Below are 12870 nucleotides of genomic sequence, written 5' to 3' on the forward strand. Positions count from 1 at the left end.
TTCATTAAAGTAACACGTGACATTAAGTATTATAATTTCATGCTACTTCTAAAGAGATATTGGATTTTTTAAGTATAGATGATTTATTATAAAAATAAAATAAACATTAAGTATAAGTATTTACGTAGTTTTTTTTTAATGGATGATAATGGAATGATAACCCCGCCTACGCTAACGGTATACGCTGATGAGACACCAGTGAGGGATGATTGATGAGGATGAAAAAGCAGGTCAGTTAGCCTATCGTGACGAATTCATTGATAAATTACTCATGATGGTTTCCAGAGGGAATTGCGTGGAGGTCGAGCTGGTAAGGTATATTGATAGCGATGCAGACTAATCTCCCCATTACTAACAATCTCTTCCCCCCTATTTACATAGGTAAGGTTATCCATAGGCTACTACAGTAGTCTATACCATATTTACCACCAAACAGCTGTATGTTTCTTCGCTGCCTATTAAAAACAACATCATAGAAATGACGTGTTAAAAACACATGTTAAAAAAATATCATAGACAACATAACAGCTCATAATTATAATAATTCATACAATAAATACCTAACTTATTTAGTTTAATTAGCAAAAAAAGGTAGGTACCTGTATTGCATATACCAGATACATAGATCTTACTGAAGACCAACTTAACAAACTTAAGTATCTCTAAAACATGTGTATTTGATTTTCTTCATCGCATTTAGCTCAAGTGGCTTCTAATATGTCGAGGCCGTGATTGCCATGTATTCTATCTCTTCTTTATTCTATCCTATTCCATCCTCTCACACCTTAATACCTCAAAGAGTGATTTATGTAATAAGAATAATAAAATAATTAATTTTAAGAATAATCTTTGTTTAAAAACCCCTACCTATACCTCTATGTACTATTCCAAATCCTTTTCCGTTCAAGCTGGAATGGAACTCGCTACCACCCTCTATACAGAATGTCCAGTCTCTAGCTTTGTTTAAAGGATAAGTTAAATAGCATTTTTTTCATTGTAGATACCCTTCTCTTCTTTCTTCTGTAATATTTTAAAACATTCGTCACTTTTCCTTGTGTGTCCTTATATATAAGTAGTATTTATATTTTTGTACAATATGGATTTTTGTATCCCATGCACATAAAAATTACTCATTCACTTTTACGCCACCTATCCACTTCTGCTTTCCTTTAATCAAATGTTGTATGTAAAAGATTGTTATAGCGGTAAGACCGCTTTTTGTCCCTCTATGTATATATTTTAGTCTGTTCTGTATGCTACTGTATTTCACTTGAATTTTCTAATTGTCATTGTATAATTGTATGTCCTAATGCAATAAAGAGTTAAATAAATAAATATATAGGTATTAAATGATTGTGTTGTAAAGCGACATCTAACGATTTTCTTTAACTGAGTGACGTATGTAATAAACTAACAGAGGGCGCTTTCTGAAAATTTATGTCTTGTACTATTCCATACCAGATGTCGATAGGTGTGCACGATACTCCTAACAAAAGATCGACTTACCTCATAAAAACTTTGAAGATGTTTGCAAGAAGAAAAAACAGTTGTTTTTAGTGACATCAAATAAAATTAATATTGTCAAGAAATTTATTTTATCAACTATTTCAAACGTAGAAAAAATATTTGTTCTTCCCTCCATTATAAAACTTATAGAATTACCTAAGTAAAAATTACAAGTACACGGGGCGCCAGTAAAGTATGACATGTGAGATGAAAGCCATGTCAGTTGACCTATCGTGATTAAATCAACAAAAAATAACTACAATGGTTTCCAGGGAGAATCACGTGGAACACGAGGGTAGACACGCGAGGAGAGAAAGTCACATGTATCTGACAAACGAACACGTGGCTATATTAGTTTATAGGTTAAATATGTTCAGTTATTCTGCATAAAACTGAACATAATACAGCCTTAATATATATAAGAGACAAACGAACTTCTAAGTTTTTTTTTATTGGATTATATTGGAATGGTAATTCCGCCAGCGGTATACGCTGGCGGGATGATGAGTGAAAATAAAAAGACAGGTCAATGAGTTCATCGTAATGAATACATCTGGAATTCTGCACGACGGATTCCAGGGGGAAACACGTGCAGATCGATCTGACAGGGTATATATATATTTTTTATGGGTGATAATGGAATGGTAACCCTACCCGCGCTATCGGTATACACCGGCGGGGCACCAGTGAAAGATGATAGGTGAGGATGAAGCAGGCTAGTTAGCCCATCGTGACGAATTCAACAAGAATTGTTCACGATGGTTTCCAGGGGGAACCACGTGGAGGTCGACCTGATAGGGCATATGCAATGGGGCTGCAATGCGGCAAAACTCCATTGCTAAGAACCCCTTTCTCCCCGACAGGCTAACAATTGACATTGCTAACAATGCGACTGGTAGTCCACATGTTCGTATTACTAATAATCCACCCCCCCGAAATTATAAATAGATATGTATGTTTTCGTACATATAATAAAGCGCAAGTCGCAACATATCTAATGACAGATTCCTTAGGCACTATTCTAAAAGTATAGGCAAAATAAATAGATACCTAATTCGATTGAGATCAGTTCTATATATTTGAAATCGAAATTATTAGATAAAAACTATTACTACTTGATGCTACACTTGTTAAAGTTTCGTATTAGAAAGAAAAAATAAACGTCTTTAGTAAATACTACAATTGCGTTATAAAAATAATTAAAATATTGCCTTATTGATAAGATATTATATCTATACAAGATGAAGATTTTCGCAAATATTAATAGCCATGAGGTGATCGCTTTGCTTAATATTTGGGCTTTTTAATTATTATGTGTTAACTAGGTATCCGTTCCCTAGGAGTTTTTTCATCACAAAATCCTTATTTATTGTATACATTAATAAAACATATAGAAATATGACAGTGGAAAGCAAATGCTTTCGGCTTGAAGGGTGGGATATGGCGTGAATTTACTGGGTACAGAGGAATAACATCTGAGTCCTCAGGAATGGCAACGTATGGGGGGTATTATGGGCGAAACAGTATACTCTGTTATGTCTATGGTACTGCTCATGTCTATAGGCGACGGTTACCACTTTCCATCAGGTGGGCCGTCAGCTTGTTTGCCATTCTAAGTTGTATAAAAAAAAATGCACAAAGGCGAGTTTTTGCAAGAGTTCTCTTTCAGCAAATCCAAAGTGGAAAGGCGCATCAATCAATCATCTATCGTCATCCTTCTTTCTTTTTATTCTATCAGTATTAACAAACTGGAAATAGCATACAAGCTTAGCTGAATTGAGCTAATTTATGTGAAATTAGTAGTTGTTGCTTTATAAACATGAACAACACGATGGAATGCTAATCACATTTAGTTTATGTTATACTATAAGCGTCATATGTATATGATGCTCATAGTAGTGTCGATCACTTAGTTTTACACTTCTTGTATCAGAAATCTCAGCTTCTTTAATAGTTGTTAATTGTTTAAGATATGTACCTATCAGCTCCTTAAATATTAAAGAACACATTTAAGGATTATACAGTGTATAGGAACGAGTATTTATTTACCCAAGTTTTAATACCTTTTAATTTTAAAATCTCAGTTCAAACTCCTGTAAATAAAAGTACATATCTACTACTAAGCACGCCTACGTACTTATACTTATCGCCTTGTCTTTCATTCCCTCTGATTGCATAACTAATTAAATTGTTCATTCGTAGGTAGGTATACAGATAACCCTCGTGGATCATAATACCTGCAAAGGTAGTTTTATGTATACAACCCCAAATTGTTACAGCGAACTGCTTTCAAGGTATGTTTCAGTTCGCCAACTGTCATAGGTCCCAGCTGAGCGTTGCGGACCTGCGCCCGCTGTATCGACCGCTCGCAGTAATAGTCACGTGCATTCGTTGACTTATCGATGTTATTTCTTTGGGACTTGAAAGATATCTGCTTTAAGTCAATTGTATTTTGGTTTTGGACGTATGTGTTCATATAAATTGTAGATGTGTAATATATTAGCATCTTAGGAATTGGTGTGTTCCACAAAACATAGATTTAAAAATGGAATCAACGATAGAGTAAACCTAATCAAATATTGATTTACATTAAAATTGATTCATTTTTTGGCGACGATATTGTATAATATACACATAAAATGTAAACACGTTTGTTACATTAACAAATTCCTCCGTTTTAATGTCGGTTTTTGAATTTCAATGACAATGATGATCAGTCCACTCTCTTGTAATTAATAGCAATACAGAGTTTCAATAAATATATTAGGGGTTGCACCTCGTGATCCCATCGTGACTACTGTAAAAAAAATAAGTTTGAGCTGCACTAAAGTCATATTTCCGCTGATTCTGAATTTTCGAAATATGGTGTTTCTGCTTTTATCGTAGATCTATGAATAACTGATCTAACGTCAATTTCAAATGTCTAACAATGGTGTGAAAAGAGTTATTGATTCTTGTGGTATTCGTCATGGTGGGCTAACTGCCTTACTTTCATGTCCACCTATCATTCCTCACTGGTACTTCGCAAGCATATGTCAATAGCACAGGCAGGGTTATTATTCTACTATCATTCCACAACAAATTAGTTTATAGTACTCATGATCAGAAAATTTGCCAAGATGTATTCGATTGAGTTATCGAGTAACACCACAACTCTAATCGAGGGTTGAACGAAAGAACTGTAACACAAAGCGGCACAGGCAGCAGTGGACGCGCGACAATCGCGCGGGCGGCTGCTCCACGCCGCCGCCGCATTGGCCAAGCGACACGGACGCATCACGCGGCAACATGGGGCAAACTTCGGGTGTCGAATGTACCCCAGGCGATGATGAAGAACCCCATATCCGAGCCAATCCTACGGAAGGTTCCCTGGTAAGTTACGAGAGAATACAATGTTCTATAGGTCGGTACCTACATACTTTGCTATTACGTATGAATTCAAATCATGTCCTATTTGGAATTTTGTATTAAATAAATATTTGATAACATAAACTGAATTTACCTATGTAATATAACTGCTAAATATAAAAGCTTATTTTGAATAATTCTTTACTTAGATGAACAATATAATCCTTATGTACGCTACAAACTTACAATCCAAGTTACAATCTTAGATATGAACAAAAATAAATTATATTATGAGGTTAATATTTATTGAGCAATATAAATATAGCTAAATTTAATCTATACCTACTAATAAAGTATAAATATTCTGCTTGAACCACTGGACTTAGAACCTTGGAATTGTAATAAGTTCCATTAAGTGACGTAAGCAGTCACCGATGTTTTCGGAAATGGGTAGGCCACATATGGGAACGGGATATCAGGTTCCGCCACTAAATTTGCCTCCATCTATCGCAGAATATGAATAAAGTATGTCAACTTATTTCACATTGGGTATACGATTCTAGTAATATGTTTCAGTAAGTAGGTAAGTATATGTTATGTATAAAATCAATCGACTCAGAAACAGAATACGTCTAATATTTATCGATAAACTTTGTTCAAGTAATTATTCTACTTACTAGCAGCATCCTGCGGATTAGCCTGTGTGATTGTACAATAAATACATAAACATTCAAACATCTTAACAAACTATAATTATTTACCATCTATTGCTAGCGCCTTTTATGTGTTGAATTTAAACCAATGAAGCAGACCATTTTCAATTGATTCAGAAAGATAAAACATAAACCAGATTTTAAGTTGGGTCTTCAGGAGCGCAACTGCGAAGACCGCATTCAATTTGCTGCAGTAATTTTTACGTGATGTCGGTTACAACATACATACATACGTATATTACCTTCTAATGATTTTATTACAAACTCCAAGCATTGTTAAAAAGTAAAGTAGGTAAAATTTTGCTACGTTATCCACTATAAATTATACAAGCCGTTCATAAAAAATAAAATGAAAACTTATATGACCATAGTTTTAATGTTATATCGTATTCGATATATACGGGTCTTAATACATCTCCTTAATTTTTTTCGTAATATTTCCATTGTTATTTAAAAAGTTATTAAAAAATATAACAAAGAAAGAAAGAAATATTCATTTTGTGCTTAATTACAAATACATTTAATAATAAACAAAAATAACAGTAATCATAATTTATTTTTCTAATACATTATAATACTGGAATAGAATCATACAATGTTCACAGATTCAAAAGTTTATTTTTGAAATAATTTCTGGTTAAAAATTTTAGTGAAGATAATATATTTAATAAAGATAAGAGAATATATCAGAGTGCCATCTCAGAGGATTGAAGAAGTCTTTAAATTTCAAGTCCTTATTTATAAATTATTTATCGTCTTATATTTGTATAAATAATGGAATTACTTTAATTGTAACTTTATTAAATAGGAATATATTAAAATGTATATAAATATTTTAAGACATATATCGAAAATGTTTAATTTATTGTAAAACAGAATGGGCAACTACTTTAGAAATCTACATACAATTCATATCTTCATACAATTTTCGCGCCATGCATGCTTACCACCAAACCATAAATATTTGGCGCCTATTTTGTTTCTAAATGACAGTCAGTTGTCGGCAGTTGTCGGTCTGACAGTGTGTCGAATGGTTCTATCCATGCGCGTGCGTGTTGTGAAACGAAACGTCACACGCAGCCAACTAATTTTATTCTATCAAGTTTAATAAAATTCTTTTGTCCTTATAATATTCCATATTTTTGTAGTATTTAAGAAAGACTTTAAGGATATCATACTATATTGTATACATTATTTGATTATTTTTAACAAATATGGGGTTGTGTAAGTGCTGTCAGAATTAAACTATTGTTTTTGTTAGCGCGATAGAGGAAGGTGTGTTGATGTTCAGTTATTTTTGCTTGAACTTGATGTGATTACAACACGTCTAGTGCCAACCAGCTGTGCAGTGACTAAACATTCTATTTTTTGTTTTGTTGTTGTGCTGTATCTGGTTGTAAAACTCGAAGATGTCCAAGGTGTCGCTAAACAATGTCCCATCAAATCCTCGTATTAGTCGTCTAAGAACATATTCCAGGGTAAGCATTGCATATTATAAAATTTATTTTTACTCTATTTTAACAAATCGTGTTAAAAGACAATTTCACGATTCTTTTAGGTTATATTTGCAAAGGTTTGCAATACATAATTTTAATAAATCGTGTTTAACTAGTTTTTTTCATTGCTCATTAAAAACTGAAAATTGCATTAAGTACTATAGAAAAAGTTCATTGCCTGGTAATTTTTTATGTTCACTATTATTTTATTAGTACTATTAATATATTATTTAGTACTCTAGCAAACTTTTGCTAATACCTATATATTACAATTATTATTTTCATGTTTATTAGACACTCTCTTTAAATTCTTTTGTGTGTTTTGTATTCAAATATGATAATTTCTTGTTACATACTACTATGTATGCCCAACTCTTTGTGTTACTTCCATACAATTAAGAAAAACCTCTTGTTTATAACTCTTACTTTACTTTGTTTAGATATCGGTGAAGTGGTTAAAATCTATTAAAGTAGATCTCTAAACAAAAAAGTTCTCCATATTATTATCTCCAAAAGATTATAATAGTAAATTCAGCATAAGTAATAATTACAAGAAAAAGAATAGACACTTAGAAAATAGTGAATGGTCTTATCTCCAAGAGCAGTCTCTTACAAGCAACCTTTGGATTATAAACAGTTTGTTTGGAGTTATTATGAAATTTTGTCCATTTTATCAATATTTGAGTTTGTATATTATTGGTTAGTTGATTAGAATTATTTTGTTTATTTCCAGTATGTATATATTAATATGTGTATTATGTAGTAGTTTTAAATGGACTTCTGTAAAATAATACCTAGTCCAGTAAAACATTTATCTACTATATCTCGGCTCCTTACCTGTTCAATTAATTGACATCCAATTTGACATACTCTTAATATTTGGTGTTGATAGACTATTTTTTTCCAACACTAATATGTTTCTATCAAATTAACAAAGTCACAGAAATTGCTAATTGTGAAGTCTTGTAAAGGAAAAGTAGATCTACTGTACTACTACATTTCATTGCATTTCAATACTACCAGAAATTATAAAGAATATTTATACTATTATTTGTAACTTAAAAGTATCAAGAGAAACTAAGCTAAGACAAATCAAGTTAATAACATAAATTTTCATTAATGATAAAATTTATTTTTTGAATGTTTTTTCATATTTCAATCACTTTCAATAATTTTAATGCTTTAATTAATTTTTGGAAATTAGGCCTAATTAAGTAATAGCAATCAATTTGCTATTACTTAATTAGGTCTACACAATATTAATTATAATCATATTCTACAAGTATATTGTGCCAAATGTTACCATTAATGGTAATGTCCTAAAAATAGTATCTCTGCTACATTGTGTAAGATAGTTATTAAATACATATTAAAGTATCTGGTATCTGTTCATGTCTAAATAAAAGACATTCCTTAAAAAAAGGGTGGGGGGGTATAAAATAATAAATTTTGTTACAATAAATTTGGATATAAAATTATAATCCCACCTACTAAACAATGTTTAGGTAAAAATGAGACTGTATTTAGATAAAATATTAAAAACTGTATGATCATTTAAAATTTGAAGTTCTCAGTATCCCGCAATTACAGTATTCATGTCATTTTCTAATTGAGGCATTACTGTTATCCCGTGTAAATTAGGATGTGATGTCAATTTAGCCCAGTTAAAATGGTTATTGTTTAGTTTATCATCAATAACAAGGGTAATTAAAAAATATTTGGCCAGTTTAAACAAAACTGCATGATACTGGAGGGAAGCTATTAGTCGACATTAGTTCAATGTATTTACCACAACTATTTGCTGTGTTGCTTGTATTTGTTCTTTGCTTAAACTGAATATTATTTTCAATTGATTTAAAGAAGAGAAAATCCTCAATTTTATTTCTTTGTTACAAATTTTAACGATTCTTTATATATTGTCCAGTACTAATTTTGTTAAGTTTGGAGTTGTTTTTGTGTAATAATAAACATAAATTATATTCAAAGATATACTTAGTTGTCATATAGTAGTTTACTTGTGATATTAGATACAATAATATTCTACCTAATTGTGAAGTGCTATTAAATTATGGATACACTGAACAGGGTTTGTACTCAAATATTCTTTGTGTATTTCATTCAATTAAATTACTTAAACTTATTATAGTGTAAATAATAATTTCTAATATTTCTATCTTCATTAAAGTTATTTTAAAAATTTTAAAAATTATTTTAAAAGTTTTAAGAAATCTCAAGATTGATGTTTATATCTGCTTTTATTTAATGAGTTATGTTACACATGATCAATGTTTAAATAGGATATATATGATTTTATATATTATAATGACACATATATTATTTAAAAACTTATCTGTATACCAAATCTGTATGTATATCTGTGCCAAATTACACCCAAATTTATTCAGTTTCTTAGGTTTGATTGTGAAATATCCAAACAAAATTCTCTCAAAACTTTCACACATTCTTGTTATAATATTAGTACCAGATTTTCTTAAGTATTGATTTGCATTTATTTATTTTATGATTTAAGTATTATTTATGCTCTCATTCATTTGTAAACCAAATGTTCTTTGTCTGAATTCCTTTTTGCAATTTTAATAATAGAAAATTGATTTTGATGAAGTTTATTAATTAGTAGGTACTTGACTCTCTAAATAATAATTTAAAATTGTATTCCCATATTTAAATTAATATCAATATAATGTACTTAATACCTTATTGTTATAGCCATATATTCTTGTACACATATATCACCTATGAACTGTGAATGTCACATTCACGGTTGGTTTGGTGCATAGAAATTTATTTAAATTTTAATCATATTATCAGTTTATTTCCACAAATTGTTAAACTAGGTATATTAATAATTTTAAAACAAATATTATTTGATATTGGAGATTTCAGCTGCAAGAAATATTAAATAATGTCACATAGGTACTCTGTCAAAAATATTCATCTCAATGAGTTACTTCCTTACTCCATTCATTCATATTAGTTCATATTTTTTGCTAATGTACTTTGTTTCAATACACATAAAACTAATTTAGAAATGGCGTATTACATACATCAGTGAAACTGGATAATTTTTTTAAAATTGATAAATTATAAAAAAAAATGAGACTCCCATACTAACAGTGCCATACTACTCTAGTAATAAAGTAAATATGAAAAGTTTAAATGTTTTATTGTGTTAGCTTCAGGAAATTTCTGTCCTATTATATATTAATAATATATCTTATTTTCATATCCTAGTTTCATATAAAATAAATAATTTTTATTTCACCCTTTATAATTATCTAGATATATTAAGGTTCAATAAATTAATATGTATATAATATATTCTTTATTGCACTAAAACATATAGTAATAATAAAAAGTTAGTAACAAAGTAAGCAACAGTACATTATGTTTAATTATTATTATTACTTTATATTAATATATTTAATAACATAATCATAATGTTTCTGTTACATCTGCATACTAGCATTTATCACGCGTGTGCGTAATGACCGCCGTACTACATTATGGTATGTGAATTGTTTCGCAATGTAATCATCTCTACTCCAGTAGGATAGTTGCGTTAGTAATTGGCATAAACTGTTTTGTCGACTGTATCAATGATTATTCGTTGTGTGGCGGTCACAATAGATAGCAAGTTTCAATTATACTATAATAATTTCAGCTATTTATATTTGTAATTAAACGAAAATAAATATCAGTCTATTTAATCATATACTAAGCAGATCCTGTGCATTAAGTGCTAAGGATACTGAATATAATTTTTTTGTAATACATATTATATGTCTATGTATACAGTTATGTCTCACTAGCGATCACGTTGCTGACATATTCTATAATATATCCTGATAGGCTGACCTCCACACAGATGCCCCCGGAAAGCGTCGTGGTTAATTCATAGTGAATTCATTACAATGGGACAACTGACATGAACTACCATCATTCACTGGCAGATAAAAAAAAAAAAGAAAAAAAATACACCATAAGGTGAGCAGCATGCTCGTTTGCCCCCTGTTTTAAATAAAAGTCAATAGCGCAAGCGGAGTTATCATTTCATTCTCATAAAAAAGCCAGTCTAAAGAATGGATTGTTAGTAATGAGATTGGCTAACCAATTTCTAGCAATAGTTGATAAGGTGTCAGGTCGACTTCCACACTGGAAATCATCATGGTTATTACCGGTGAATCCATTAAAAACTAACTATCGCTGTCGGGTTTTGAATTGTATTCTTTCGTTTCACTCTGTATGAAAGCGGAGGTCATGTTTGTTTTGTGTTTATAAACTAAAATACCACGCGAAATGTCAATTAATTAGTAAAACATTAAGTCCATAGTACTGCTAGTTGACCGTTGGATCGATTCAAAAGGTCTTCTGAATAAATGGGTGTAATAATACACAGCGTCATTGAGTGCCAAACTAAACAGACCTTGTACTATGGGCACCAGACAAGTGATGGACATTCAACAAATACATTTTTTGTAAATACATAAAATACACAAAAATTATCACTAACTAGTCCATTACAGTCATAAATACAAATGTTTATATTGTGCGTGAGTAACATAACGCCATCTAGACTCAGACTAAAAGCAGAGCTTGTATAATGTTTATTTGATAAGAAATTCTTATATGTAAATATTATACACAGACTAATATACCAATTTATAAACCTTATAATTATATACAACTCAGATTCATATAGACGGGTACATTCATGAATCCATTAAAATCGTTATATATATTTGAATTAAGCACTCTAAAAGAAAAACTTCAGTTTTGCTTATACCGAACCTATTTTCCGTTCTCATGAGAATATCCAAAACCATTTTTTTTTTCACTTTATTACATATTTTCTTTATTTCATATATCTGAGGGCCTACCATGAAATGTTTTCCGAAATGTCGGAGCCAAACGAAACACAAATTGGATGTTAAAATTACATAATACATGCCGTTTGGAAATATTAAAAATGTTAAAATATTGTTCCTTTGGACTTTTATGATAGGATGTATGATAAACGAAATGTTAAATTCCATTTATTGATCCGATTTTGGTATAAACAAAAACACGAAATTGAGCCCGAAATTTCGGAATTTCATTTCATGGTAGACCCGTTGATATGTAGGTACAATCGAATTGGGATCAAATCGAAATGCATCGAACGGACCTCAAACTGATGATACTCGTACCTTTAATCAGACTTACTTTGTATTGACCTCTCTTCGATTCGCTTTTTATTTGATCCCACTTCGATTGCCTCAAATGTTACCCACTGGGTTCAAATAGATCGGGAATCAGGATGGTAACTTTTATGAAATATCCAGGTTAAATGTTCCGATTTGTGCCACAGTTGTTTTGTTGTTTATAATCTATTTATAAGTACATATATATCTTGTAACAATAACGTTGTTGTTAGTTAAGTATAAACAAGTACGCAGGTTCATAACTACGTAGATTATATAGGTAGGATGGATACTTGTAATAGTACTCATATATTTTAATTCAGTACCAGTACTTGTTAGTTTAATTTGGTGGGATTATAAAACGAAGTAGATATTTGATACATACACGTGGTAGACAATAATAATACAGAGGAAACTTTGGTATTTGTATGTACGTATAGTATGTAAGTATGATCTACATTTCATGGAATAATATATACGGAGTTTGTTTATAAATTTTTATTTCTTTATTTTCTTTCGCTTTCACGTCTAAAACGCTGAATTGATTATGATTAATTATGGTATAGAGATAGATGGATTCCTGGAGATGGTTATAGACTGCTATTT

At 30.7% G+C, this 12870-nt stretch overlaps 1 protein-coding gene across 3 annotated transcripts in view; it reads left to right on the forward strand.

Annotated features, from left to right (window-relative positions):
• The first annotated feature begins 4667 nt into the window (after positions 1-4667).
• Positions 4668-12870, forward strand: part of LOC113509670 (monocarboxylate transporter 13) — a 57873-nt gene continuing 49670 nt past the window's right edge. Inside the window, exon 1 of one of the 3 annotated variants that reach the window (XM_031910718.2) lies at positions 4668-4878. In XM_031910718.2, coding sequence (XP_031766578.1) covers positions 4795-4878 — 84 coding nt within the window. In that variant the 5' untranslated portion in view covers positions 4668-4794. Of the gene's footprint in view, positions 4879-6572; positions 7046-12870 lie in introns of those variants that run through there. The other 2 variants (XM_031910717.2, XM_026893061.3) reach the window with 2 other exon arrangements.

This window comes from Galleria mellonella, unplaced genomic scaffold (assembly GCF_026898425.1).
Source record: "Galleria mellonella isolate WM207_F2 unplaced genomic scaffold, CSIRO_AGI_GalMel_v1 utg57, whole genome shotgun sequence".
Lineage (NCBI taxonomy): Eukaryota > Metazoa > Arthropoda > Insecta > Lepidoptera > Pyralidae > Galleria > Galleria mellonella.